Source organism: Diceros bicornis, chromosome 6 (genome assembly GCF_020826845.1).
Source record: "Diceros bicornis minor isolate mBicDic1 chromosome 6, mDicBic1.mat.cur, whole genome shotgun sequence".
NCBI lineage: Eukaryota > Metazoa > Chordata > Mammalia > Perissodactyla > Rhinocerotidae > Diceros > Diceros bicornis.
Window position 1 is genome coordinate 79,736,862 of NC_080745.1, and position 23,877 is coordinate 79,760,738.

At 39.9% G+C, this 23,877-nt stretch overlaps 1 protein-coding gene across 1 annotated transcript; it reads left to right on the forward strand.

The window, feature by feature from the left end:
• Positions 1-2,181: 2,181 nt before the first annotated feature.
• LOC131407624 (pancreatic triacylglycerol lipase-like) lies at positions 2,182-19,235 on the forward strand. Its single transcript, XM_058544384.1, has 12 exons — positions 2,182-2,194; positions 2,666-2,820; positions 3,478-3,600; positions 5,571-5,705; positions 6,456-6,567; positions 8,080-8,199; positions 8,315-8,434; positions 8,925-9,043; positions 11,367-11,496; positions 13,435-13,543; positions 14,106-14,270; positions 19,122-19,235. Exons 1-12 carry the CDS (start codon positions 2,182-2,184, stop codon positions 19,183-19,185), a joined length of 1,365 nt encoding a protein of 454 aa, XP_058400367.1. The 3' UTR covers positions 19,186-19,235.
• Positions 19,236-23,877: the final 4,642 nt, after the last annotated feature.

Here is a 23,877-nt window from a genome sequence, read left to right on the forward strand (position 1 = left end):
TGTTACCGTAGCAATTATGCCAAAAAAAATTGCTATTCATATACATTCCCTCATTTGTTTGTTCATTCATTCAACAAGGATGTGTTAAAGGCTTGCTATAAACCGACAGGGCTGGATGCTGAGGTGTGACAACTAGGCCCAGAGAATTCCAGCCTTCTCTGAGTTTATGATCCACAATTGATTGTGATACGTGTCAAATGAAGGAAGTTCTGAGGGGGAGGTGTTCTTGAGGGGAGAGCAGAACAAACTTAATCAGGGCTGGAGAAGCTTCCCTAAGGAGAGGATTAAATGCTGAGATATGAAAGATTCAGTGGGAATGTGCCATGGCTCCCATCCATGGAATTCCTTCCTTGTGCCTTCTGTCCTGATGTTAACATTTCCTTTGCCAAACTTTCTGGAACTTTCCTCACAAATAATTTTATTGCTTTTTTCTGTACCTATAAACTTTGTCATGAGGCTGAATTATTACTTGACCATTTCCGACCTATGAATGTGGTAATTTCATATGATTCAACCTATATCTGTGACACTGTCAGGCTAAATGGCCCCAGTTTCTTAAAATTATAGTATCCCATTACAGTCTTAAAAATTTATTTTAAGCAATCTATCACCAACTGAAAACATCACAGTTCTTTTCTATCAAATACTTCTCTTTCGTATTATTTGTTCCCAAACCCTTTTTTCCAAGTTGAATTTTATGTTTCTCTCTTATTCATAATTTCATCTGATGGTGGGGTCACTGATTCCACCTCTATGATCTTAGAAGTACCCCAGTTCCACTTGTCATTTTATTTATTCTTTTCTCCATGTTATTGTTGAGAAAAAAGTTAGTTCTATGGACTATCAAAATAAAATATCAACTGCTTTCCAAAAAGGAATGAACTCTCTTGAAAAATTGCCCCTATTTCATTGTTTTTGAGGGTAAGGCAAGGTTATACAAAAACTGCATGAGCTGGTAAGCTTTTAGTATTTGTTTTCAAGACTGCTGCTATCAAATCCGTGAAAAAAATTTACTTTCACACATGCCCACAGACCTGCACAGAGAATTGCAAATTAAAAAGGGGGCAGACTAGAACCTTCTCTACAATGAAATTATGGTGATTCTGAGTATTGCATAATCACACTGGAAGAGAACTGTTTATACCTATCCTTTTCTCATCTTCCCACGAGTACTGTGGAAAATTTTACCTCCTCTAATAATCTTGGTTTATTTATGATTAAAATTAGAAATATATCCTTGGAACCTCCTCTTGTTTCATGTCACTTTTCCATAGAACTGTTCAAAAAAGATAAGGTTTGCCTATAAAAGGACCTTTCAGTACTATCTGGTTGTGCGCGGAACCTGACAGAACTGCCACGGTAAGTCAGGAACATGTTTCCCAAGGCTAATTTATCAGAATTTGCCTATTTTCCCCCAGTGATCTAACTGAACTTGAATTAGGCCAATCTTTTAAAAATTTATGTAGCCAGACTCAATCATATTTTCAACTTTCTTTAGATGCTGCTAATCTGGACACTTTCGCTGTTGCTAGGAGTGGTAGTAGGTAAGGCAAAATATTTATGTAGTGCTGAAAGAGATTCACTGCTGAATACTTTCAAGAAGGATTATGATGGCTGAATTCAAGCCACTATGAGGATAAAGAGTAGAGCAAGAAAGATGATAAAAGCTAAGACCAGTTAAATTTGAATTTCACATAAACAACAAATATGTGACATATTTATACTAAAAAATATTCATTGTTTACCTGAAACTCAAATTTAGTTTGTATTTTTGTTTGCTAAATCTAGCAACCCTAGGTTGGAGTCAAGTCTGGGCTTTGAACCCTGGTTCCATCAGCCACAATTGCATTACCATGAGCAAAATTCTTAACCTCTCTGTGCTTCATTATCTTTATCTGTGAAATGGGCATATAATACCACCCCTCTCCTAGGATAATTGTAGGACTTAGGTGGGATGCGTCCCATCAATCATCTTGCCCAGCACCTGGCACACAGTAAGATTTTGGGAACGCAGCCACACGACACAGCTACTGCTTCCACTCCTACTAGACTTTCTCTTCCCCAAGAACCCTTTCTCTGTGTTGTTCTTTTGTGGGGTAACGTTCAAACCTGGAGTTGTGTCAAACCATGGCTCTTCTCTTTGATTACTTGTGAGTAGCTTCTTGATCACAGGAATCCAGGATGCCCCTCAAACGTAGGTCAGAGACCTAAATATTCAGCCATGTGGATATATAAAGTTTTGGCATTTGTATGAAACTTAAGCTCTCCACCTAAAGCCCAAAGCCAGAAGATGGCTACAAAGAGTTGAGAGCTCACCCTTCCTCTACCAAGGCCTGGGGATACAAGGCTGCTCCTTTCTTGGGCATCAATGGCCCAGGGAAGACATCTGAGTTGAGAGGCAAAAGTAGACCCCAGTATGGGACTGGACAGAAACACGAGAGGAGTGAGGCATCTTACACGGTGGAAATGAGGAGCAGCGGTTTCTTCAGCTGAGACATTGTCTATTGAAGATATTTTGTGAGTGTGTAGATAAGGAGATGTTTGGGGATATGGAGGAAGAAAATATGCCACAAGATGTAATTTAACTCATATTTTGGCAGAGAAACCATTAAAAAGAGCATTCTGGTTAAACTCATATCCTTGAAACACTTCTGGGTGATTGCAGGAAGTGAAGTTTGCTTTGAGAGACTTGGCTGCTTCAGCGATGAGTCCCCATGGGGAGGAACTTTGCAAAGACCCTTCAAAACATTGCCCTGGTCTCCAGAAGAGGTCAACACCCGCTTCCTCCTGTACACTAACGAGAACCCAAACAACTTTCAAGTAAGAGTGCTCCTCATTTTCAAAACTAAGCACTATCTGTTTTAGGTGGTAAAGATATCGAATTTTAAGTCTTCTAATGAGAACAAATCAGACAGGGGAACTTGCATTTTTGTAGACTTTTAGAGTAGTGGGCTTATGTGTTATTTTATGTAACTTGTTTATAAGAGGTCCATTAACTTGATATTATTCTTATCCTACCTTTATGGTACCATTTAATAAATATTCTAAATATGAATATATATATAATATAAATATGTATATAATATATATAAAAAATATATACGGACATATATATAAACTATCCCGATATTATATGGAATCTCCCAACATAATATACATACATATATATATATATGTATGTATATAACACACACATACACACACACACACAACGAACCCTTCCATTGTGTGGAGACAAGACCCCTACCACCAGTATTCTAGCAGGCATATTATCCCAAGTTGACAACTGCAAAAATGTTATGGTGGTTGGAAAGCAGCAACTTGGTGACGATTGCAAAGAGCTTGGTTGTAATGGGATCCTTACTCACCAGGATCTCGAGCCCTGGTAGTCTCCTACCTACCACCTCCCTCCACGTACAAACGGTTCTATTGGATACTATCAGAAACTTACATTAAACACTTTTCTTCTCAAAATAGGAAATTACTGCAGATGCATCAACTATCAAGAGCTCCAATTTCAAAACAAGCAGAAAAACCCGCTTTATTATTCACGGATTCAGGGACAGCGGAGAAGAAAGCTGGCCGTCGGATATATGCCAGGTGAGACGTGGTAAAGTCTTAAGGAGAGGATGTTTCCAGAGTGATAATTAACAACAGGGAAGACACAGGCCCCAACCGATCAGGACAAATATGCGCCACCGTGACACTGGAGCATCCTCTGATCCTGCTGGGTCTGGGGTCCCCAAGGGAGGTCCAGGGAGTGGTAGGGTGTGGAGGGGACCTGGGACAGTCAGGGCAGCAAAGTTGGTAGCCATTTGGTGGCTCTGGGTAGTGGTTCTGTAATAATTAATATAGAGCTATTTCAAAATTTAGCAACAGATGTTGCTGTACTGATGCAGCATTAGTTGCATTGTCAATAGTTTTCAACTTTTTCAGTAGCTTTTAATTCCCATGTGAAGAGCTAAGATAACTCATTTTGCCCAAACTAAGTATTTTCCTTTGATTTTCACTTGCTACTCTTGGATCTCTCGTGGTAGCAACATCTAGGGAAACTACATAGGTTTTCATTTCTGGCTTCTGTTGTTTCAACAGTAGGGATACTATTGGCTATGTGCCCTGTGATAATGAAGATTTAAAAGACAGAAAATCAAAAAGAACAAATTTTCCTAGGAAGTGCTAGTGCTCGAGGAGCATTATCGTTGATTCATGTATTCATCAGCTTCTGTGGGCAGCTGTGGCCCAAAGGTGCATTCATTTCTTCAGAGGTCTCAAGAGAAAGGACACAAAAGGTCCTCCTACATCCATTCAGTGTCAGACCTGTCTATGACTCAAAACAAAGGCTGAATTGAGTCAACTCCAGAGAGCATCCACTGATCCTGAAGATGGCCAAAATGGACAGCTAAGTTTGGAAATCATCAGTAAAACCATAACTTGTCTTCTAAAACAATTTAAAGCTGATGCTTATTGGAGGGAGGTTAGTAATAGATTTCTATACAACAGTGAAGGAAAATAAAAGTGATTCTTAGCTCAAAAGGAATGTGTATGTATATATGGTTTGTATATACAATTTCTTTAGATTTGTATATACAATATGTTTCTGAGATTCCAAAAGCAGATGTGTTTCTCTTGCATTTGGTTGGTCTTTGACAATCTTGTTGCCTTATGTTGGAGAAATGAGTGGGTTAAACTAGGTTAAATGTTCTCAATTCCAGTTCAGACTCTCTCCTTAGCTAACCACAACATTAGCAAATAGTTTCCAGTCTTTGGATTTTTCTATCTGTAAAACGGAAGAGTTGGAGATGATTTCTAAGATTGCTTCATTCTTCTCAAATTCTTTTTGGAAAAAAAGTGGGGATATGTATAAACACACACTCAAACAAACAAAATTCCTGCCAGATCTAACATTCAGGAAACTATCATTGACCCTCATTAAACAAGGCCTCTAGTGGATATCTGGTAGGTTATGCTTTTATGTGAAATAACTCATCTGTAATGTACAATAATACGTTCATCCAAAAACTTTGATTAGGGTTTCCATCATGGAAAATCTTACTCACCTACCTTCAACATATTTATTTAAGGGGCCCAAACTTAGTCTTTCATTTATTCAGTTATTCATTCATTCAGTAAATAGTCATCGAGTACCTACTGTGTGTCAGGAACTGTTTGAGGCACTGAGGATACAGTAGTGAGCAAGACAGGCAATGTCCTGGGGCGCTTTCTAGTAAGGGCAATGTACTCTCATGACATTTGGGATGCTCTAATGAGACAACCCTTTGCACTACATTTTATACATTTTTTCCCTGAAACAAATGTCTAGGCATCTGTTGCAGTAGAAATCCCAAGAATCTAGTTCCCACTATGGCCAAATCTCCAATTTGGAGCCAACATTAAACTTTAAAAGGGATTCCATATGCATAACAAACTAGAAATTTTGTTCATTGCTTTGGGCTTAAAAGCAAGCAAGATTCTGTATAGGTCAAGGAGGGAATTGTAGTCCTCAAATGTGTTCATTAGTAATTCATAAAGATCCTGAATTATTTACCTATTTATTGTGTCTCTGCCACCAGAACCTGTTGAAGGTGGAAAGTGTGAACTGTATCTGTGTGGACTGGTCAACTGGCGCTGACACCAGATACACACAGGCCACAGAGAACGTCCGGATTGTGGGGGCGGAAGTGGCATATCTTGTTGGAGTTCTTCAGGTAACTACTTCCGGGTTGAATAAAAGCCCAAGCACATTGCTCTCTGTATTCTCTTCCAAAAAAAGTAAATAAATAACGTTGTAGGTGTGATCACTGGTCAAGACAGTTCTCTACTGAGATGCGGCTGTCCATGTGTTTGAAAAGAAAAACGCAAAAAAAGTATAAAATTAAGCTTTACCAATAAGTATATTTTAGATCAATAAACCAGTTTTTTTTTTAAGTGATATTATTGAAGCAAGCAGGTAGGTTGTTCCTACTGAATTCTCCCAGTATGTCTTTTAATTTTACGAGTTATTAAATCAATTTGACATGATAATGCCAACCTTAAGGTTAAATTAGTTATTTGTTTTTGTTTTCTTTTAAAGAGAAGCACAGTGAGAACAAGTTAATCTGATATGGTAACTAAAAACACAGAAAATGTTCAACTTGAATGTGCTTGAGTAATTGCTTCCATTATTATTTTCTCATCCAAATATTTGCTTTTTCATCTCTGGGTAACAAATTCTTGTATCCATCCACGGTTCTCGCTACATAGTAACACACCCAAAGAGAGCTCTACTTCCACCAGTTTAAATGTTAAACTCATTGCTATTTTCTAATATAACTGTGGGAAAAAAGTATCCATGAAAATCAATTGCTTTGAAGGGGGCAGTAAATCTTAAAACTCAAGTTTTCCGCGGTTCCGCATCTGTGCCCATCTTGAATTTTGCAATATTTGAAAACATTCTGAAGAAGTTTTCTTCCCGACAGTCGTCACTAAGCTACTCACCTTCCAACGTCCATGTCATTGGCCATAGCCTGGGTGCTCACGTTGCAGGGGAGGCTGGAAGGACAACCAGTGGAGCCATTGGACGGATCACAGGTTGGTTAAAACAGTAAAAGCAGCAAAATTGGACTAACTGTAGCCAATAGGTATTTAAAAGGATGAAAATTTGGTGCAGCCCTGTATTTTACCTGAGGAGACAGGTTTTCACAACTTCTTAATTGGGCCACATGATCAGAAATCAGTGTGTCCTGAGGCGTTGTAAATTTTTGGTTGATATCAGTCTTTGGTCTGCCGAGCCCTGTTTAATGTGTAAATATTGCATGTGACTAAAATGTGAATTGAGAACATCTGGAGGCCTTATTCATATCTACCTATTTCTCTTTGTCAGGCATTCACATAGAACAAGTTTCAAGAATAGAATAAATACCATAAATAACAGAATAAATAATAGATGGAATTAAACCCAAAGAGCTCAAAAATATATAATTAATTATATTCTGTTTCAATAGCAATTGATAATTAGCCCAAACCTCATCAACCACAATCCAAGAGTTGGGGGTGGGGGGCCAATGGCCACGCTGCCCTGGGCTGCCAGTTCTGCATGCTAATAATTAGATAAAAAATATTATTGGTGGCGGCCCGGTGGCCCAGCGGTTAAGTGCGTGCTCCGCTGTGGTGGCCCGGGGTTTGCAGGTTCGGATCCCAAGCACGCACCAATGCACCGCTTGTCAAGCCATGCTGTGGTGGCGTCCCATATAAAGTAGAGGAAGATGGGCAAGGATGTTAGCCCAGGGCCAATCTTCCTCAGCTAAAAAAGAGGAGGATTGGCGTCGGATGTTAGCTCAGGGCTGATTTTCCTCACAAAAAAAAATAAAATTATTTTACAGACTTCAGTCTGGTTGCATTTGGCCAATGGGGTTCTCATGTTGGATACCAGGTCCTAAAACAACCCTGTAACTTTATAAGAAATACTTTGCTATCCTGGATCTGAGAGGTGACTATTTCAAAGAATGACCACTTTCCTCTTCCATCTTCCCATTCAGTCTCCGACCACCTCATCATCTCTTTTTAATGCTTTGGATAAGTTGGTTACATTTGGGTTGGTAAGGGCATCTGGAAGGCCTAGCGTTAATTTGCTGGAGAGAACCTTCTTTCCCATAGTCCGAAAATGTTTATGAGAGCCTGCTCAGCCAGGCACTGTGCGAAGCTGTGGTCCTGGTGACCATGAAAGCCAAGGTCCTTGCTCTCTGGGGAGTTTACACTCCACCGGGAACTCTTTTAGCCTGAACAGCTTTTAGGAGTCCAGTGTCTCCCAGATCTGGCTCTTTCCTTGTAACTACTGCTAGCGATTGTGATTGTCCTGGTGACTGAGCATCTATAAATAGAGTGCAATTTCATGGTTTGAGGAAAATTCACATCAATGCAAATAGTAAATTAGAAACAGATTTCCCTTCAGAAAATGGTAAGGTAGGGAAGAACTATCTTGTCTTTCTCTTGTATAATTCGTGATTACCACCAAAGCTTGCCTTCGTGTCTATAACTAACGAAGAAAGATGAATGTGCAGGTACACTGATCGATACTAACATGACACATCCTATTTACTTTAGGATTGGATCCAGCTGAACCTTGCTTTCAGAGCACACCTGAATTAGTCCGATTGGACCCCAGCGATGCCCAATTTGTGGATGTAATTCACACAGACGCTGCCCCCATGATCCCCAACTTGGGTGAGTTCCTGAATTCGTTCTTCTCGAGTGTTTTTTGAGTCCATACATAAGAGTGTTTTAGAGTGTTTCAAGTCTACACGTTAACATCAACTTTCCCATATTTTAAAATTTTCAGGGTTTGGAATGAGCCAAATTGTGGGCCACCTAGATTTCTTTCCAAATGGAGGAGAAGAAATGCCTGGATGTCAAAAGAACATTCTCTCTCAGATTGTTGACGTAGGGGGGATCTGGGACGGTAAAACCATTATGTGCTTGAAGAGATTTTCTTGGGGGAAAGTTTGTCTTTTATTTTGCTAAACCTGCTACATATTTTGGTATTGTATAGGTCTCACATTTTCTAAACAAAGGACTTTTAACTGTATCCCCAAGATTTTCACTTTGAGAAGTGGGCATGAGGAGATTGTGGGAAAGAATATGTATTGGTAGTCAATTTTTCAAGGATCTAATTCAGGGAAGGCCTTACTAAATTATATCGTATGAACCAATCTTTTCCTTCTACAGTTATTTTTTCATTTCATTTAGCTATGGCAAAACTATTATAATCTTAAACAGTATTTGACTTCTAATTGTATCATGGATCATAAATTCACTTCAGAAATGATTTTGTTCTGCGATCTCCATTAGTTCACACTAGAGAAATCTATTCAACAAGTATATACTGATCATGACGTTAACTTTGAAAAATAAAATCTGTCACTGATGTGTAATTATGTCTTATTTCAAAGGAACTGTTGCATATGTGGCCTGTAATCACTTAAGAAGCTACAAGTATTACAATGATAGTATCCTCAATCCTAGTGGCTTTGCTGGATTCTCTTGTGCCTCTTACAGTGATTTCACTGCGGTAAGTAGACTCCACCTTGTACCTAAAGACCTTTGTTACCATCACTTCTCATGACTGGTGTGGCTCTCTGTACATGACATGCATTCAGTGAATGTTACTGTATGACTGCCACATTCTTTATACTCTCAATTATACATATTATTCTAATAGTGATAAGGTTTTAGAGAACTTTAGAAAATGGGCTTATAAACTGAAATCTCCCTTGTGTACCTTGTTCTCTAACACTTCTGCCAGTAGCAGGTAAATATTCAAACTTATTTTGAAATAATTCTAAGTAAAAACATAGTCTATGGAAGTCTGAGCTATGGCTACAGGATGTTGACGAATATGGAACACTTGTCTTAAAAGATGACCTTTTAAAACTATTTAATTATGGGCATGTGGATATTTCTGTGCAATCCTATAATTACCAAGATTTTTTTTTTAGTTTTCATCTTGTTTGATATTTTCTAAACATCTAGGTTAGGATCCTTACGTGTGATCTTAAATATGATATATCTATAACCTATTGGGTTTTTTTAATTGCTTTTCTGTTCACTATATTTTTTTCAAAATAAAAATGTATAACCTATGTCATTTAATAAGTAAGATTTCAAATTATGAGGTTGTGCCAGGTGAAGTCATAATTACCCAGGAGGTATACGTTAGTGATGACGAGAGAGGATCCAAATCCTCGGTTCACGGTTAAATAGCTGAATGATTTGGGGCAAAATACTAAACTTCTCTAAGCCAATTTCTTCATTTCTAAATGTAAATAATAATGGTAGACTCCAAGGATTATATGGGAGGATTTAATGAGATGACATGTTTTGATCGCTTAGCCAAAACCTAAAATATCATACTTAGCATTCAACAAGTGTTGGCTATTATGTGTGTGTAGGAGGAGAGGTATATATTTTATTCACAGTACAACTTGCATATACAACAAGCACACCCCTCTTTTTTTCGTCTGACTTCATTTTTATCTTCTTTCCAAATCTCTGTTCTCTAGGTAACGGGGAAAACGAACAAAGATGCTTTAGGTTTCATTCAATTAAAACTTGGTCTGATTCAGTAATATAAACAGTCCTTTTAGGTGATGCTCAGATACTTTTAGGAGAAAAAGTGTTCAGTTTTGCAGATTTCTCAGCCTTTCTCTCCAAGCTGGTGTTGGGCGGGGTGATCCCGGTGATGGTGGTCAGTGTGTGTATTGGGCAGAGGGGAGGACTTTGGGGTCCGCCTGATGGATGGGTGCAAGGCAGGCGTCTGTAGGTGCTGTCTGGGCATGTCCACTCTTCTGGCTCAGGCAATGCCCTCAGAGAGCTTTGGCTGTTTCTTCCTGGCTGGTTCAGTCACCCCTTAGCTTTTGCTGGGTGCAGACCCTGAGACTCGGCCCAATCCCCATTTGGTCCCTTGATCCAGGAGCCCACCACTTGCCTCTACTGTGGAACAACCTTGCCCCTCCATAGTGGGAATTGTGATGTTTGTCCTTACCACTCTATCCCTCCCTCTCCCTTCCTTCTTCCTACAGTTCCTTGGCCCAGAAAGAGAGAACATTTTCCTATATGTCATCAGTCTTCTCCAGACCCCAACATCATAGCTAAGCCTTACTGGCCAACTGGGGCATTTCCCTCCACACTGGGAGAATTCTGAGATCAGAATCCTTCAGAACTTGGTATTCTAAGTGGGAGCTAAAGGAATTGAGAAAAGCCTGGCTTTTGAGCCTATTGTCCTCCTAATGGGTCCTATTTTGCATATCAGAAGCTGATTATCATCTCCTGTTCTTTCTTTTGCAATCTTTCTAAAATAAATTCTAGTCACCTGCAGGTAGATGAATGTCTTGGGCCAACTGGGGCAACTTAAGAGAGGCAAAAGAGAAAAGATTAAAATACACATATAAATATATTATAAATTCTGGTGTGATTTTTATAATATTTTTGTTAGTCTTGTGTTATTTAACAGAAATTGCTGATTTATCATTGCAAATAATGAGATTTCTTTTGTGTATGTGAGGAAGATTGGCTCTGAGCTAACATCTGTGCCCATTTTCCTCTATTTTGTATATGGGACGCTGCCACACATGGCTTGGTGAGCAATGCATCGGTCCACGCCCTGGTTTCGAACCCATGAACCCAGGGCTGCCGCAGTGGAGCGCCCAAACTTAGCCCACTGGGAGGGCCCATGAGATGCATTTTTAACCTTTGCCGAGACACTATTAAAGTCCCCTTTTACCATCAGAACCGAATTGGCTTTAGAATATTTGAATTGCAGCAAGATGTGAAAAAATATGGTGCACTATTAAAAGAAAGAGCATCTTCCATCATCATTTGTTTATTTTCTGTAGAACAAGTGCTTCCCCTGTCCAAGTGAAGGCTGCCCACAGATGGGGCATTATGCTGATAAATTTCCTGGGAGAACAAGTGCAGAGGGCCAGATATTTTATCTAAACACCGGTGATGCCAGCAATTTTGCCCGTAAGTCTCTATTTTATTTGCCTTAAATACTTAATGCTATGTATTTTATCATGTCCAGTAAAAATGTGTGAAAGTGCTTTTCTATACAAAAGTTTTAAACACTCCCTCCCCACTGTGGAAAATGCATAGCCAATCTATGGCTGATATGGACGACAGAACAGAGTTTGGGGCCTGAACTCTCAATGACACAAAAAGAAGTTTCTTCACATTTGATTCTGGTGCTGAATTCAGGAGGCTTCTGCTCCAGCTGCTTCATATTCAGTCAAAAGTTTCACTGAGCAAAATTCTGAGGTTTTGTAAAAGCAGAAAAGTAATCCACGAGAGAGCAGAGCTTGTGGGAATGGAAAGGAGTTGACAGATTTAAGAGATATTTAGGATTGTAGACTCCACGGAGGATGGGAATTAGAGGATGCATGGGTGGTGAGGCATGGGGACAGACTCTAGTTTCTTTTCTAGGTAATTGAGGAAGAAAACGATTTGGGTGGGAGTCAATGGGGTTCACTGCATTGTAAAAACTAAGGCCGAATTTTATCCCCTCCCCAATGGCCCAGGCTAGCTCAAAATGACAAAAACTGGTAGTTCACTATTGACTAATACCATACATTGGTTACAATAAATTAATACATTTCCAATGGCAACGGCAAGTTGAGTTGTAGAATTGTTAAAATAAATGTAGACTGTTTAGACAAAGAGATGACAGTACTCTAAAAAGTGGTGACCTATAAAACAAAGTAAACCACTGAAAATGTCACACTTTACCATTTTTCCACTATGTTTTTGTTGTGAGAGGTTTGGGGATTCGATCGGAGATGTAAAAGAAACTTTCCACTCCAAACAAATGGACTGAAGGTATATTTTATTATATAGAGGATAGTAAAGGTGATAGTCCACAAACAGATCCAAATAGGTCAAATAATAAGAGGCAAAAACAGCAGCTTGATCGGAAAGGGAAACACTAGATCGGCTGAGATAGCGGCAGATTCGAATAGGTCATATAATAAGAGGGAAAAACATCAGATTGATCAGAAAGGGAAACACCAGATCGACTGAAGGGAAATGACACAAATCAACCAGAAAGAGAAACACCAGGTTGACCGAAAAGAGAACACGTCAGATCAATTACTTCACAATAAATCAGTTACTCACAACATCCACGCCCCACTGCTGGGAGAGTCCTGTCAATCGACACAGCTGGGCGGGAATCACACGTCCTGGGCAAGGTGTCCCTTCCACAGGTGGAATTCTCATCAGGTCAGTCTCCAGCAGTTTTTTATAGCATCAATAATTCCCAGAGTAAGCAGTTACAGAGCTTTTTCCGAGCAAGCATCTAGTGTTCCCACGCACAAATGGTTATCAGTGGCATGCATGCACTGAGCCCCGTGGCTATCGTCCCAGCCCAGTAGTTGTGTACGTGCATTGTTTACCCTGGTTATCGTCCCAGCCCAGCACAGATGGCCAGTCCGTCCCAGGCTGCGGCACCCAAAGGGCCTTGAAATTTTTACGCATTGCAACTATCTCCATGGGAGAAGGGCCAGTTCCCACCACGCAGAAAGCAACTTTTATATTTCTTTTTGTGCTGGTGGCTGTAGGTCAATGGAGCGGACAAACATGGCTGTACTCATGACAAGACAGTTTTAACACAAAGTTCTTTTAGCATTCAAGAATAAATGCTTAGGTTAAAAAATTGAAAGCAAAATATATTAGTTCATCTCTTGGCTTGAAAACTATTGACTTTGGAAAGATTCGGTGCTCCTCCCCTTCACCAATGCCTGTCCTCTGAACATTTAGATAAAAGAATCTCTGTGACTACTTGATTAGAAGAACTACCAATAGCATATATCAAATATTCAAAAGTCAGCAGTAGTGGAATCCAAGTTGGTTTGTTTTCAGTGTCTCTTCTCTACAAGCTGTTATTGTGCAATTATTTTCCCCATGCAGGTTGGAGGTATAAGGTGACCGTCACACTGTCTGGAAAGAAAGTCACAGGACACGTGTTAGTTTCTTTGCTTGGAGATAAAGGAAACTCCAGGCAGTATAAAATTTTCGAGTGAGTGAAATATTACTCTAAGCTCTTTAAATGTTGGAACACTTCACACATAGTGTGTGTTATGGACATAAGAGTTAATTCATTACCATATGGGAGTATAGTACTGCCACCTATCAGTAAAAGGAAGAGATTATTTCAACCTCGCACATTAATTCTTTTCACAATTCTGTTTCTAAATATTTTTTCTGCTATTTCCTAAGAAAACCACTTATGTTGAACTTGATGTGTGGCATCTGATTTATCATCAGTAAAAATTATTCTGCCCACAAAACAACTGGGAAAAGATGATATAATGATGTCAGCATTTATTAAATTGTGGGAGATTGTGACTAAAACATGTTTGGAGTTTTATTAAAGTAAGCATGACTTTAAAGTGATATGAGTTACTGATGACCAATGAACTACTACTGAGTTAGCTTACATCTGCATTTATTTAATATATTAGCATAACAAATGTACTATCAATCATCTTACCAGAGATGCAATGTAAGCTGGTTTTCAAAACATGTATGTATTTATATGTATATTTATGTATGTTGTTGTTAACCTCTCAACTTCCAAGGGGCACTCTCAATCCAGGCGATACTGTTTCCAATGAATTTGACTCAGATGTGGAAGTTGGAGATGTGCAGAAGGTTAAATTTCTTTGGAACAACAATGTGATCAACCTAACTCTACCCAAAGTAGGAGCATCCAAGATTACAGTGGAAAGAAATGATGGAGCACTGTAAGTAATAAGAATCCAAAGAGATTTGAAGTAGTAAGTCACCTTTATAATTCTATTTCCACTGAACATTTACTTTTAGTTAAATCTCCTACAATGGTTCTCCTATACCCCAGCAACAGCTGCTTTTGTGTGTGTGTGTGTGCGAGGAAGATCAGCCTGAGCTAACATCTGCCAATCCTCCTCCTTTTGCTGAGGAAGACTGGCCCTGGGCTAAGATCCGTGCCCATCTTCCTCTACTTTATATGGGACGCCGCCATAGCATGGCCCGACAAGCAGCGCGCCGGTGTGTGCCCAAGATCCGAACCGGTGAACCCCGGGCCGCCGCAGCAGAGCTTGCACACCCAACCATTTGTGCTACCAGGCCGGCTCCCACAGCTGCTTTTTAATCCCTCGTGTTTCTTTCTTTTTTTTTTTTTTTTTGTTTGTGAGGAAGACCAGCCCTGAGCTAACATCCAATGCCAGTCCTCCTCTTTTGTGCTGAGGAAGACTGGCCCTGGGCTTTCTTTAGGAGAAAGTGTAGAACTTGAGGAAAACAACTTCGATAGGTATTATCTGATTGTTATCTGTGTTATCTGATACAAGTTAAGTGTTAGAATGAGAATCTGGCTTCATGATCCTAAGGTGAAAAGAATGGTTTCATTTAGTAGCTGTGCCTGGTGCTATGTGTGTGCTTAATATGTGTATCTTCCCCAAACTTCCTGGGTTCACTTCCTGGGTAAGTTAAAACACTTCACTTACCAAGGAATACAAATAGGCTGTTCTGTATCATTGGCCCTCTTAGTGAAGACAGAGGTTAACAATTGGTTCTAAACAAGACTGAAATACATGTGAGCCAAAGGATATTTACCATAGTGAACTACCAGAAAAAGTGAGCTGACAATGATGATGATCATGACAATACCCATATTAGCCCAAGTGTTTTGAATATAAAACCAAATTCTGAGTCACAGTGCTATGCTTCTTCTGTCATCCTGTTATTCAGTCCTCATAAAAGCACAATGATGGGACTTTTGCTTCGGCAAAGATGGAGTCACTGAGGCCGGATTTACCTTCCCAACGGAAACAACCAAAAATTCAGATAAAATGTATGAAATAGCAGTTTTCAAGACACTGCACATCAAGCAACAGAAGAAAGTCATCTCTGAGAATCAAGAAACAAATAAGGTGGAGCCTTTCCATTGTCCCAGCTTACTGCCTGGAGAGTTTCCAGGATGATACACAACGAGGGACAATTCAGGCAGAGCCCGGTACACTTCCTGAGTTGAAGAGACAAAGCTAAGAATCCAGAAAATCCAAGGCAATTGGATTTCACAGGACAGCATCAGAGAGGACAGCTACAGAGAGAGAATCTCAGAGATCTGGAAATTTCCCTGGAATATTCAACAGAGTACTGATCAGCACATACGTGTGAGGGAACTAGCCAAGGCCAGTGAACCATCCATCTGAAAGAATTAGAGAAAACAGTGCCCAGGACTCTTACAGGGCTGGGAATAGTAACTGTTTCCATCAACCAGACTGGAAAAGCTCATAATTCAAGACACATCAGGTAGAGTATTTAGGAAGTTCTTCCCTCAGTAGTGGAAATAATTAGCCTAAATTGAGCAAGACCTGAAAGGATCAAACTGTTTCCACATAACTTAACTGTATCCAGAACAGAGCTCAGTTACAGGAATACAAAATTATCCAGCAGCTGACAGGCTAAAATCCACAATATATGACATTAAATAAAAGTTTTCCAGGTATACAAAGAAGCAGGACAACATAACCTATAAGGAAGAGAACAAGCAATCAATTAAAACCAAACCAGAACTGACACAAATGTTAGAACAGCAGACACAGACATTAAAATAGTTTTTTAACTTGTTTTCCATTAGTTCAAAAGTCAGTAGAGGCATGGCACATGTAGAAAAAGACCCAGATTGAATTTCTAGAGATGACAACCATAGTATCTGAAAGGAAAAATAGACTGGATGCAATCGACAGCAGAATTCATGTTACAGAATAAAAGATAAGTGAATTTGAGGACATAATAGAAACTATCCAAAATGAAACAGAGAGAGAAAAAAGAATTTTAAAAATGAAAAAACAGTGAGCTGTGAAATAAATTCAAGAAGTCTAATATACTTCTCAGTGAGGACCACAAAGGAGTAGAGACTGAAAAACATATTTGAAGAAATAATGGCTCCCAAATTTTCAAACTTGGTGAAAACTATAAACCAACAGATCCAAGTGATGTCACAAGAAACATGAAGAAAACTACACCAACACACATCAAAATCAAATTGCCCAAAACCAGTATAAAGAGAAAATCTTAAAAGCAGCCTGAGGAAAAAAATACACATTGCATGCAAAGGAATAAAGATAATAATTACAGCTGATTTCTCATCAGAAACAATGCAAGTGAGAAGACAGTGGAACAACATCTTTAAAGTACAGTCATGCACCGCATGATGACGTTTTGGCCAACAATGGACCGCATATATGACGGTGGTCCCATAAGATTAGTACCATACAGCCTAGGTGTGTAGTAGACTATACCATCTAGGTTCATGTAAGTATACTCTATGGTGTTCGCAAAACTACAAAATAGCCTAACGATGCATTTATCAGAATGTATCTCTGTCGTTAAGCCATGCATGACTGGCATCGAAAGGAAAAAACTGTTAACCTAGAATTTTTACCCACAAAAATATCTTTTAAAGACCAGGATGAAATAGAGACTTTTCAGACATAGCAAAGCTGAAAGATTTCATTATCAGCACGTCAATACTATGAAAAATGTTAAAAGAAGATATTATATTAAACAACATTAAAAGGAGATATTCCCTCTCCCTTTTCAGGGAGGGGAAAATGATACCAGTTGGAAAAGAATCTACAGAAAGGAATTAAGAGCATAAGCAATAGTAACTACATGAAAAATGCATGAGATGTTTAAATATCATTATTGGTGGGGTGTTAAAAGATGTATAAGTAAAATATACGATAACAATACCATAAAGGGTAGAAAGAGAGAAATCAAAACATACTGTGTAATGTTCTTATACCATCTGTGAATTGGTATAATATCACTTGAAGGTAAAATGCAATGTTAAAAATATATAGTATAAATTCTAAAGCAACCACTAAAATAATAAAACAAAGAATTATAGCTAATAAGCCAACAAAGAGATAAAATGGAAAAAAAAAATAAGCCATAAAAAGACAGAAAAAAACCAAAGAACATAGGGAACAAAGAGCAAGCTAAAAACTTAACCATATCAATAATCATATTAAATGAAAATGATCTAAATATAGCAATTAGAAGGAAGGGATTGTCCAATTGGGTTTTTAAAAATCAATACCAACTGTATGCTTCCTACATGAAATGTACTTTAAATATAAAAACAGAAATACATCAAAAGTGAAAGGACAGAAAAAGATATATCATTAGCTACTAGGAAATGAATATTCAAAACACAGAGATACCACCATAAACTTACTTAAATGGCTAAAATTAAAATGATTGACAATATTAAGCACTGGTCAGGATGTGAAGAATATAAATGGGAATATAAAATGATACAACCACTTTGGAAAACAGTTTGGTAAGTTCTTTAAAAGGAAAATATACAGCTACCTATGATTCAGCCATTCTACTCTTAAGTATTTACCTGAGAGAAAAGGAAGCATCTATCTCTACAAAGATTTCTATGTGATTATTCATAGCAGCTTTTACTGTAATAGTAAAAAACCGGAAATCTCCTGTCCACCAACAGGAGAATAGATAAACAAACTCTGGTCTATCCACACAATGGAACACTACTCAGCAGTGAAAAGGAGTGAACTAGCAACACATGCAACAACGTGGATGATTCTCAAAATAATTGTACTGAATGAAATTATACTAAATGAAAGAAGCTAGACAAAAGAGTGCATACCTTTGATTCCATTCGTTTAAAATTCTAGACAATTCCAATTAGACTATAGCGTTAGCAGATCAGTGGGTGCCTGGGGGGAGGGAAGATGGGAAGAGAAGGGAAGGAGAGATTACAAAGGAGCAGGGGGAACATTTTGGGTTGATGGATATGTCTACTATCTTGATTGTGGTGATGGCAGGTAGGTACTATTGTTATCTCTGTTTTAAGGATACCTAAACGAAGGCTCAGTGCCAGCATTCATATGCAGGACATTTGGCTCCAGCAAATTCTTAACTACTACAAAGCAAATTCAGTTCACCTTAATTCATATGTAGATATCATGTGCCCTTCATTTCTTGAGTCTCTTATCAATGTTAGTTTTTAACGTTTAATTTGCCATTTGCAAGTCTGCCGGCCATCCGACCACAGGGAGGGAAATGAAGATGGAGAGAAAGGAGCAGGTTTTGAGCACCTGGTGTGTGCCAGGCACGTTACATCTGCTAACACACCTCATTCAAGCAAAGCATCCTAAGTACTGTGCAGTCATGAGTACAATTAGTCATCTCCAGTCAACTAGTGAATTACAATAAGAACGCGTTGCCAATGTCACACCAGACCTCAGAATTTTTACTCTGGCTGATTTCTTGTCATGATGCTGACCCTACTCTTCCTTACTTGTGTTGGTTGACAAGGTGCTTTGGGGAGGTGAGAAATGAGCTCTCCCTGTCTCTGGGGGTGTCCAATGACACCTCCTCTCTGCTATTGCACAGCCATGAAACAAAATCGGGAAGGAGAATTCAGTCCTTTATACAGAAGAGGTTTTCCTTCAGTCCTTGTCTGGTCTTGGGCGCAGGGTGTGGCTCTCAGACTGAGTGAAGAGTGGAGGCTGTCCTCTAGCTCAGCACAGCAGGTGTGTGCCAGGAAGAGCTGACTCTATGTTGTTTTCTTTCCGCAGGTTCAACTTCTGTAGCGAAGAAACCGTGAACGAAGATGTTCTGCTCACTCTCACCACGTGTTAGGAGCTGCTGACATGTGACCTTTGAATCTTATTGCTAATAAAATCTACTGGTGAAGCAATACATTCCTTTCTTTGTCATCATGTCCATTATTTCCAATGAAACTTTTGGATAAGGAGATTAAAATCCAAACTTTGGAGTTGGTCTGAAGAGCCACAAACGACTGTTGAATTTTGCTACACATTATGTGGCATGTGAGCTTGGGAATACTGTTTACCTGATACTGGCATCATGTCCATTACTGCTATTATTGATGTCATTCTGATCTCTTAAGGCAGACTTCCAGGTCCCAAATGACCCCTTCTTGGTGGGCTCATGTGGCAAGTACTCCCCTTTGCTGCTTTTTCCATCGTCCTTAAGTTCTATGTCTGCTCCTCCTCAGACATCTCAGGAGAGATGACAGATAAGGAGACAGACAGGGACTGGCATATCAGATGCTTCCTAACTGGTTTCACTTCTCGCACTGGGGTCCCCCCAAACCCCTCTCCTCTCTGCAATATCCTTGCTCTTTCTAAGCACACATCAAAGATCCTCCCAATGGTCTCCAGGATAGAATCCACATTCCTTTGTGAGCCTTGTGAGGCCCCTCTTGGTCTGGTTTTCACCTAGGACTCCAGCATCGTCTCTCACCACATTCCTTCTGGAGCTCTACATTCTGACACTGTCCCTCAAAAGGGCTTCAGTCTCGGATGTTGCTGGAACTTTGTGTAATTCTTTCTCTCCCCAGGATAGTCCTCCCCGTTTTCCTGTCTGTTTAACTCCTACTGGTTCTTAATCTGTGTGTAGCCGTCACTTGTTCCAGGAAGGCTTTCTTCACTCCCATTTCCCACATCCCCTAAGACTGGATTAGAGACTACCTCACTACATTCCCACTGCACTCAGGATTTCCTCCAGCTCACCACTTCTCTCTCCATGTTATAATTGCTTGTTTACTTGCCTGTATATCCCACTTGTAAACTCCTTAAGGGGCTTACATGTTGTATGTACCTGGCATGTAGTAGGAGAACAAATAAATATTTTTTGAGAGAAAATATGGAAAGAACGAATGACTTCACTAGAGTCAAATATTTAGAACTAGACTATGTCCAAACAAAAAATAACCTAAGAGAGAAAGGTACGACTGTGCTAGGTCTTAAAAGATGGGTAGGATTTGCCAAGAGGACGTGGTGGGATGGGCACTCCAGAGAGGGAACAGCATAAGCAAAGCCACAGAGGTATGAAAACATGAGAAAGCGAAAACACTTTTCATTCTATGTTTCACCAAAGTAAACGCAAGTTGGTCAACATGTGAAGCCTTGGCTAAGTACAATTAATCTGTATTAATTATGATGCTTTCATGTGCATGAAGCAAAAGCTCTAACTCAAACTGACTTAAACAACAAAGAAATGTTTTGACTCACACAATTGGAAAGTCCATAGGTGGGGGAGGCTTCAGGTTTTGTTGATCCAGCAACTCAACGACCTCTTCAAGAGCCACTTTCTTTCTGTCCCCATGCTCTGTTGTCTGTGATTGTGGTTTTATACCAAGGTTGGCTCCCCTCCCAGTTGAAGGAGAGCCATCTACCACAATTGGGGATATAGACCTCCTGTCTCACAGCCAGTAAGAGAGAGAAAGCACATCTCCCTCCCAATCTTTCCAAACGAAACTCCTGAGATTCATGCCGGTTGGCCTGTGGCCTGGGAAGTGGAAAGTGCTGATTGGCTTAAGCCAGTTAGGGCACACTCCCGGAGAAAGGACGAGGCCAGCATCTGCAACGTACATGGACCACGCAGAGGAGGAGCGAATTTCTGAATGAAAGGAGTTGTCAAGGCTTCCTGGGGCTTAGGCCAGAGCAACTGGAAGGATAGAGATACCATTGACTGAAATGGGGAATGCTTTGGGAGAGACAGGTTTGAGGAGGAAGGCCAGTTTTAGTCATGTCAAATTTGAGCTGTTCATCAGACACCCAACTGGCAATGTCATGTAGGAAGTCAGATATATGAGCATGGAGTTGAGAGTAGAAGTCTGGGTTAGACAAGTAAACTTTGGCATCTTCAGTGTATAGATGGCATTTTTTAAAGCCCTGAATCTCTCTATAAAGAGATTAACACGTTGCTTAATACATATTGAGTGCTTAACAAATGTTTACAATTATAATTACTAGGAATAGCTTATGAAACTTTCCAGTTGCATACTAATAATGATGAATAATGAATAATAAAAGAAATTAATAAAGGATTATCTGCAAATTTACTCAAATAAGATAGAACGAAGGGGTTTAAAAGAATTTGATTAAAAAAATACATCTGTTAAAAACCCTTTTGTTAAGAAGGATATTCATTTTCACTGTAACGAGGCAGTTTACACGTTGCTTTAATTGTTTTAAACGAATTGTTTACTCAGTTTATTTATCTATTTCTGAACTGAGTCAAATTTTAAGGAAATATTCTATTTCTTATAGCCCTAAATTAAATTTTTTCTTCCCTTAATGCAGGAGCTCCATGTCAGTTTGAAAGGATGGGCCAGTCCATATTTAAATGACCCACTTTCAACAAGTGATTTTTAGCTTGTTTCTTGCTGGAATTTATTTCTTTGTTTCAAGGTTGGATGTTAAGATCCAAATGCGTTAGACTCTGCGCTTCAGCCCGCTCCTCTGAGAGGGACTTTCAGAAGGCGACTGACTGCCAGCTCCGTGTTTTTGTTTTTCTAACACGTGCGTTTTGCTTAGAGTGTGCAGCCGCTAGTCCAAGTGCTCTATCCGTATTTACTCATTTGATTCTGACAGTACTCTATAAGCCAGGTACTTTTATTCCCCCCATTTCCAGATGAAGCAGCTAAAACACAGAGAGCTTTTTTAACTTGTCCGAGGTCCCGGGCTATTTACTGATGGACCTAGGTTTTCCCCAGGACATCTTGAAGTGAAATGTTCCAGTTTTGGTTTTAAATCAATCCCTTTGGTACTGACATGCAGTGCAAGTTCTGATCATTTTTTGCTCTGTTGTTCAAGTTGGCCCAGAATTTCTCAGCACTCTGGGATTCTGAAGGCTGAGGGCTGTTCTGGAAATGCCCAGGTCCCCTACAGAGGGTGCAGACTTTTGGGCCTAATTCTCCCCAACTGGGACCAGAGTCTATGTGGCCTGAGATTTTTACTTTTTTTTTTTTTTTTGTGAGAAAGATCAGCCCTGAGCTAACATCTGATGCCAATCTTCCTCTTTTTTCTGAGGAATACTGGCCCTGAGCTAACATCCATGCCCATCTTCCTCTACTTTATATGGGACACCGCCACAGCATGACTCGACAAACAGTGTGTCAGTGCGCACCTGGGATCCGAACCGGTGTAGCCCGGGCCGCTGCAGCAGAGCGTGTGCACCCAACCGCTTGCATCACCGGGCCGACCCCTGAGATTTTTACTTCTTAGCCAGCACACATGAACTGGTGGGATCTACCAATGGTCATCAAGGACTTTGGGAAGTCTGGGCTACACTCAGAAGCCTAGTTCATTTTCCACACACAGGGCATCTCTGATAAAAGAAAAAGAAAGAAGTCAATAGTTGACTGATGATAAGCCAAAGTCCTGAACCCCGCTGCCATTACAACAACATTCAGGGAGAAATTCTGCCAGTTCAAGGGATAGTTAGAGACATGGTTCAATTGAATGCAGGTGAGTGTCCAGGCTGTGAAAATGATTTAGAAAATAGCTTTCTCAATTTAAAAACTTGTTTGAATTAAGGGGCTCTGAGAACACAGCTTGAACCAATCCTACTCTTCCCCCAGAGTTCACAAGATTGTTCTCTTAGGAGATGACAAGGTATCTGAACGTTCTGAACTTGAAATTGGGGGAGAAAAGATGGACAGAACTGACTGGCTGGGGAAAGCAGCCGTTCAGCTCCATCTGGACACATGAACACAGTAGATGATACCTGGTAACCTCTCTCTTTACCTTTCTGACCTTCAAGGAGTTATATATCTTGAAGATAGGAGAGCTGTCTGGTGTAAATGAAGTTATAGTTTCAAAAGAGATCCCCAGATTTGCGTGCATATGAATTCTGCCTGAAGTTCCTGAAAATGACCAGGATCTAAGTTTATTCAACAGATTTCAGTTGTTATCACTATTTGAAATCCCAGAAATCTTTCCATCTGGTGTGGAATGAATTAATTAGCCTAGCAGGATCTAGAGAAAAAGCAGCTCAGACTCCAGTCTTGCTAGGGGTTTAGTCCAATTAAATCCCCCAGGCCATTTAAACAGGAGCCAGTGCATTAGAGCACAGTGCCTATAGACAGATGTGGGGAGCTCCTCACTGTCTTAGGAAAGAATACACCCTCAACTGATGCTGTATGCCCAAGAATGGTGACAGTGAGGGCAACGATAGGTGTTCTCACTGAATCCCAGGCCTGGCTGAGCTGGGTTCCTGTATTGGTTAGCTACTGCTGCATAACAAACTGTCAGCAAACTCAGTGGCTTTAAACAGTAAGCATATATCAGTGTTCTCTGGGTTAGTTGGGTGCTTCTTCTGGTCTTGGCTGGATTCACTCGTGTGTCTGTGGTCAGAGTGAGTCGAGTCAGCAGTGCTGCTAATCTTGGCTGGATCTCTCATACACTTGGGGGTCAGTTGGCTTTGAGCTCGTCCAAGCTGCCATCATGTTTAAGGACCAAATCAAGTCACACACATAGCCTGGCCTCAAGGGATGGCGAAATAGAGTCCAGTGGTTGATGA

Coding starts and splice junctions, on each gene's coding strand:
- LOC131407624 (XM_058544384.1), top strand. Junction 9,044..11,366: donor CTTACAGTGATTTCACTGCG/GTAAGTAGACTC, acceptor TATTTTCTGTAG/AACAAGTGCTTCCCCTGTCC. Junction 14,271..19,121: donor GAAAGAAATGATGGAGCACT/GTAAGTAATAAG, acceptor TTCTTTCCGCAG/GTTCAACTTCTGTAGCGAAG.